At 43.9% G+C, this 7,220-nt stretch overlaps 1 protein-coding gene across 1 annotated transcript in view; it reads right to left on the reverse strand.

Annotated features, from left to right (window-relative positions):
- p4hb (prolyl 4-hydroxylase, beta polypeptide) overlaps nt 1–6,780 on the reverse strand; it is a 33,240-nt gene extending 26,460 nt beyond the window's left edge. Inside the window, exon 1 of the mRNA XM_072558810.1 lies at nt 6,336–6,780. Within this exon, the coding sequence (XP_072414911.1) occupies nt 6,336–6,474 (139 nt within the window). The 5' untranslated portion in view covers nt 6,475–6,780. The remainder of the gene's footprint in view (nt 1–6,335) is intronic.
- Between the last annotated feature and the right edge of the window lie 440 nt (nt 6,781–7,220).

Raw genomic sequence — 7,220 nt, forward strand, 5'->3', positions numbered from 1 at the left:
ATTTGTTGCACTTGAACCAAGTGGCTAGTTAGGCCATTTTAGAGGGCAGTTAAGAAAAAAAACACTGATGTTCAATGTGGATCAAGTCACATGCAGGCCAAACTGGGCAAGGAGACCAAAGTTGCTTCACAAAAAAAACTGAACTAGATATTTCATGGGCATGATTACAAAAACTAGTTTTTTATTCCAGGTTTTAACTAAATTTAAGTTCAACCAATTGCAAACTTGTCACAATAAGGCTGTAGTGACAGCTCAGTTCAGTGCATTCCTCAGTATGGTAGTCCTGGAGGTTAGACATTGGTTGGAAGCAAGAAGGTTTCATGCAGATGAAAAGCAGCTTCCGAGTTCATAGCCGTTGAGCAGCAACTGATGAGCATTTCATACATTCTTGGGAACAGTGGAGAGCAAAGGCTTGCATTAAGATGTTGCTCAGTACAGACCCTTCCAAACCACTTTTCTGGCATTTTTAAAAGATGTGAATGATGTCTCTTTGCACCTCAGACAGCAATATGTATCAGAGACCTCAAATGAGAGAGATCTTGCATTGCAAGGAGGGCCTCTTCATACTAATGACATTGTCACTTTTTGAAAAATTCTGTCAATACAAGTTTCATAACAGCTGACCGACAACCTGGAGTCAAGAATCTCTAACTCCAATCCTTTTCTAATTACCATTGATATAAAAATCAGAACCATAGATTTGTTTCAATTCCATCCAACAGGTGCTAGCATCTTACTATGGATAGGATTACACAAAAATGTAATTTTCAGGGTATTATTTTCTAAGTTCCTTTAATCTATTCTGTAAGGTCAGAAAGGAGTACAGAACATGGCTCCCAACTAACCAAAGAAGCTAATTTATCTTTGTAATGCCAAAGTCCACTGTAAAGTTACACCATCACTAAAATCGTTGCAGCAACAGAAAGCAGCATCTTAATCCAAGGAAACAAGAGACAACTAGAATATCAGAGCCATTGCACAAACTACACTTCATAACAATTCAGCAGTGATTTCAGGCAAACACTAAGTTTTCCCCACCCTTTTTCTGTATGCTCAGATATCAGATTACATTGAACCTGCAGTGTTTACACAGTTCAAAAGGCTCCGCCCATTAAATCAGCATCTTACTTCATAACTTCCCATTCTCTTCCCCCCCCCCACCCCGACCACTCCCAAACTCCAACACATCTTTGTTCCCCTAAATCAGCCTCAACCATTCCAAGCAGTACATTTTAACCCTACCCTGGATTAAGAAGTTTCTCTTAATTCCTATTTAGCAACTACTGCATTATGGCAGCCAGCTTTGATCTCCCTACTCAAGCAGGATATCTTCATCTGTATCTATATCACCTTGTCACACCCTCAAAGAACTTGCTCTATCTTAGTCTTTTCCAGTGCCCCAATGGATCAAATCCTGTGCTGGAACCATTTACAACATCTCTAGCACCTTCTTTATAATTTGCAGTCTTAGTCCCAAACTGTCAACTTGACAGAAACGATGTGTAAGAGGTACTTCAATACAGGCTTTAATTCACCTTCTTACAAGACAAGACAGTGATCACAGTTTACAATTATACCAACACATTCCAAAGTAGTCAAAATTAGAAACTTTGAAGCTAGAGGATGTGGCATGTCTAGGCTTTCTATACCAAACCCTTACCTCTCCCTGTAATTTAAGGAATTTGCTGAACAAGTCAGTGTGCAAACCAAGTAAGTTTTGACGTCAAGTATTTAACTAAGTGAATGAGAACAAAATTCTCATGAAAGTAGATAGAATGTAGGAAACAAACCTGCTGTACATTAATGGTTCACGTCTATTAAATCTACTAGCAATTTAAGCTAGTTAGCTTCCTTTTATTTTTTAAAAATTCCTTATGCAAAAATTCTACTTATGGTGCCTGCCACATTTGATTTTTACTTCCTTGTAAGAGGACTTGAAAATCCTGATTCCAGACTTCAACTGATTTGGTGCAATGAAGTAAAATATTTGCCAACTTCTTGATTTACTGTAAGCAACTGCTGCCTAAAGGCATCTTTGACAAACACTTTCAGCAGATTTTGCATTGATAATCATGTATGAAATTAACATGTTAAAAAACTCAGGTGTTAACATATCTTTAACAAGTGGATATAGTGCAAGCATAGATATACATACAGATAGCCAGCTGCACTGACCATTAAGATTATAGAGTCATAAATGTACAACATGGAAACAGACCCTTCAGTCCAACCTGTCCACACTGACCTGATATCCCAATCCAATCTAGTCCCACCTTCCAGCATCTGATCCATATCCTCCAAACCCTTCCTATTCATGTACCCATCCAAATGCCTCTTAAATGTTGCAATTGTACCAGCCTCCACTACACCTGCTGGCAGCTCATTCCATACACTTACCATTTTCTGCATGAAAAACTTGCCCCTTGGGTCTCATTTTTCCCCTCTCACCCTAAACCTATGCCCTCTAGTTCTGGACTCCCTGATCCCAGGGAAAATACTTTGTCTATTTATTCTATCCATGCCCTTCAATTTTGTAAACCTCTAAAAAGGTCACCCGCTCAGCCTCCAACACTCCAGGGAAAACAGCCCCAGCCTGTTCAGCCTCTCCCTATAGCTCATATCCTCCAGCCCTGGCAACATTCTTGTAAATCTTTTCTGAACCCTTTCAAGTTTCACAACATCTTTGATAGGAAGGAGACCAGAACTGCACGCAATATTCCAACAGTGGCCTAACCAATGTCTTGTACAGCCGCAACATGACCTCCCAACTGCTGTACTCCCTACTCTGACCAATAAAGGAAAGCATAACAAACACCTTCACTATCCTATCTACCTGCGATTCCATTTTCAAGGAGCTATGAACCTGCACTCCAAGGTCTCTGTTCAGCAACACGCCCTAGGACCTTACCATTAAGTGTACAAGTCCTGTTAAGATCGGCTATCCCAAAATGCAGCACCTCGCATTTATCTGAATTAAACTCCATCTGCCACTTCTCAGCCCATTGGCCCATCTGGTTATGGTCCTGTTGTAATCGGAGGTAACCTTCTTCGCTGCCCACTACACCTCCAATTTTGGTGTCATGTGCAAACTTACTAACTATACCTCTTATGCTCGCATCCAAATCATTTATGTAAATGATAAAGTAGAGGACCCAGCACTGATCCTTGTGGCACTCCACGAAGAGATCTTGATCAATGAGGTCAATGGGCTAAGGAGTGACAGATGGAGTTTAATTTAGATCAATGAGAGGTATTGCATTTTAGTAAAAGAAATAAGGGTAGGTCTTGTACAATAAAAAGTAGGGCTTTGAATAGCGTTATGAACAGAGACTAGGGCACAGGTACATAATTCTTTAGAGTTTGCATCAGACAGATAGGATGCGACAAGCTTTGGGCTTCACACGCTCGCTTTCGTTGCTCAGTCTGTTGAGTATAGGAGCTGGGAATGTTATGTTGCAGTTCTACAGGACGCTGTGATGCCTCTCCTGAAGTACGTGCCCAGTTCTGATCACTTTGGTATAGAAAGGATATCAAGCTGAAGAGGGTTCAAAATAGATTTACAAGGGTTTTTCTAGGAATGGAGGCTTTGCGTTGAGGAGGCGCTAGGTCAAGAGCATAGAGGTTGAGGGGGGTTAGCTTATAGGTGTTTATAAAAATCAAGGGTACAAAGTGCCTTTTCCATAGGATGGAGCATTTCAAGACTAGAGGGCATATTTATAAGGAGAGAAGAGAAAGATTTAAAAAGGCAATGAGGGGCCTTTTTTATATTTTAAAAAAAAGAGTGGTTTGCATGTGGAATGAACTTCCAGAGGAATTGGTGGATATATGTATAGACATTTGGAGAAGTACAGTAAGGAAAAATGTTTGGAGGGATATGGGCCAAACACAGGCAGGTGGGACCAGTTTAGTTTAGGAGTATGGTCAATAAGGATTGGTTGGACCGAAGGGTCAGTTTCTGTGCTGGATGTTTAAAATCACATCTTTCCCAACCTGTAGCAATTTGTTTTTTAAAGATCACATGCTTGACATTTTAAGCAAAATATCAAGGCTGGCAGAAACTTGAGCATGTTGGGAAGTGAAAAGATTGACCCCAACCCATTTATCTTGATTGCACATCCCAAGTCTGTAAATGACTTAAGGGTAATATTGGAATTTCACACAAGTGTTGTACTCTATTCCCTTCCTTCTCTCCACACACATTTTGTCCTTCCATATTAAAATTGTCTTCACTTCCAGGATCCATATCCCTCTAATTGCTTCCTTTTCAGGTATTCATCCAATTGCTTTGTGAATGCTGCTATTTTTTGTCTGCTTCCACCACCTCCAGGCACTCACCAACCTAGAGAGAAAAACGTGCCTCACAGATCTCTTAAAAACTTAACCCCTTGCAACTTGAACCTGTGACCCCTAGAAATTAAAACACCCCACCCCCAAAAAACCTGGGGAAAGCTTCACTTTCTACCCTATCCATCTCATTCACAATCAAACTTCTATCAGATCACATCTCAATCTCCTACATTCCAGTGAAAACAAACTCAGTCTATTCAAAATCTTCCTTCATAGCTAAAATCCCCCATAACAGGCAACACTGTGGTAAATCTTTACTGTACCCTCTGCAAAGCATCCAGACCCTTCAGCAGCATGGCCTAACAATCTCTAAAAAGCTTAGCATAACTTGTCTATCATTACACTTCACGCCTCTTCCAATGAAGGCAAACATACCATAGGTCATTTTTATTACCTTACCTACCTGCACTGCCACTTTCAGTGATCTGTGGACTTAACACACCCAGACCCCTCTGCACTCAACACTCCCAAGGGTTCTGCCATTCACTAATTCCCACCTTTACTTGACCTTCCATATGCAGCACTTCACTTTTGTCCAGAGTGAGCTCTAGGTTTTTTAAAAAAAATTATGGTATCTGCAGCATTTTGCCGTCACAATTGATTTCAGACATGTCCTGAAGCCAGCCCTCACCTTTGCCACAAACAGGGACCTTTCCTCATCTCATGCCCTTCAATTTCCAAATTCATTGGATCAAAGTAAGGTCACTAACTAGAAAGACAGTAAATGCTGACAATACAGTACTTTATATTAATAGGCAACTATCCCTCAAACAGCCTTTGCATTTGTTAGAAGAATACACATCACACTGGAGTTTTTAAAATTGCAAATAAAAAGGGGGCGCGTCAGCCTAACTTTAAAACGGCTAGCTGAAAGTACTGCCCATAGACACTCCCTTTGCGGTCCACCGTGGGGGTCTGGAGAGCAGACACTCCCCCCACCCATTGACTCTCGTACACGTCAACATTCCCGAGTTGCAGAAAACCCGCCTCCTTCACTTTTGATTTTGCGGGTCGCTAGTGGCCGACAGAACTGTCAGTTAGTTCCAGTCTTGCCATCCCTCCTGCTTTAAGTACGTGTAGTTTAAACACGTACAACCTCACCCTAAAAGCAATAAAAAAAGGCCCTGCCTCCTCCAAAAAAAGTGTCCCGTCTTCACCAAGCTTGAACCATGAACTCTTTCACTCTCCATTCAAGTGCTCAACGTTTTCCGCTTTTCGTTTACATTGCCAACATCCGCAGGGTTTCAGTTTCTAAACACAGATTTTGAAAATAAAACACATTTGCTTGTCTGCAACACCGGAGGAAAGACAGCAACTTCGCTCCCTTTTTAAAGTCATTAATCCCAGACAGACATACATAGCCAGAAACACAAGAGGGGCAACATAAATAAATAAAAAAGGGGAGTACAAAACCAGGAGCTAGAGAGAGCACAGCTGGTCAGTGAGAATATCACGGAACCGGTCTGGCTACTTGCGCTAGTGGAAACGCAGGGAGTATGTGACCAGTTTCAGAATTGGTACACAAGAGGAAGCTATCCAAATGCAGGCAGGGGAAAGGGGGGTGCAACTCAACGTCTGGGGAACGAGTGGATGAAACGAGACCCGAAAGACAAGGTTTAATTACAGATTATTTAACTCAATTACACGTTAAATGTGTTACCATTAGTTGTTCTCACCAGTGGCTTATTGCTGGTTACAGAGGGAACAGCTATCACTAACAGACAGCGCACATTACTCAGTGACAAGCGAAAAAGAGTGGCTGGTTACAGAGGAGATTTGTTGCGAGTTAGAATTAGATGTTGGTTACAGATGGTTTATTATTAGTTCCAGGGGAAACAAACAGGCGTGGTTTAGTTGCTAGTTACAGGTTTGTTTTGCGCAGATCCAATTGTCAGTCAGATCCCATGTTAACTAGTTATTATCCCACAGTTAATACACAGACTGGTTACTAGGCCCCGGGTTAACCAGCTGTGGCCCCAGTCACTTACAGAACTCCACCAGGAGGTGTTGGTATTTCTGAAGCGCCTCCTCGAAGTTGTCCTTCTTCAGCACCAAGACCTCATCCTCCTCGGGAATGTCGGCGGCCAGGGCCAGGGCGGCCAGAGAGAGCAGGCGGACAGGCCACATGGCGTCTCCCGGGGGAGGGGGTGGGGGGGTCAGTGCGGCTCCGGTAACGGGGTAAGCGGCGGTGGCGGTGAGGCTGAGGGCCCGGTGACCCTGAGGGAAGGCGGGCACTCTCTCTCTCTCTCTCTCTCTCTCTGAGGGGGGGGGACGGTGTGTGCGTGCGCAGGCCGGCGGGCGGGGAAGGCAGAGTGCGGGCTGGCGGTGACCGAGAAGCCGGGCTCCGGGGCTCCGGTGCTGAGGGAGGAGTGCGGGGCCTCGGGGCGGACGGACTGAGGGAACGTGGCGACCGAGAGAAAGCGCCGCGACTGCGCACGCGCTTAAATGCCCGCTGAGCGGCTCGTGGAGAAAGCGGATTGGCCGAGCCTGTCCCCCCCCCCCGGATGTGGAACTTCCACGCCGCCCGCAGCTTCCGGATCAACGGTCAGGCCCCGCCGCTGCCAGGATCAAAGATGGCGGCGACCATGTCCAGGCACAGATTCAACACTCCACTTACACCGCCCCCCAATCTCAAATATCTCCTCAATATAGGTAGAGACTTCCATAACACCCCCCACCATACAGAGAGAGAGAGAGATTCCCCAGCACCAAAACCCTATCGAAAAAGAGATAACCGTTAAAATTACTTCTCCATTATCACCCATAGAGAACCCTCCCCCATACCAAATCCCCATTAACAGAAGGCTAGACCCCAGCTCCCAAATCCCCCATACAGAGACCCTCACACCAAAGTCCCCAAAAGGATACACTTG

The sequence above is a fragment of the Chiloscyllium punctatum genome, chromosome 39 (genome assembly GCF_047496795.1).
Source record: "Chiloscyllium punctatum isolate Juve2018m chromosome 39, sChiPun1.3, whole genome shotgun sequence".
Lineage (NCBI taxonomy): Eukaryota > Metazoa > Chordata > Chondrichthyes > Orectolobiformes > Hemiscylliidae > Chiloscyllium > Chiloscyllium punctatum.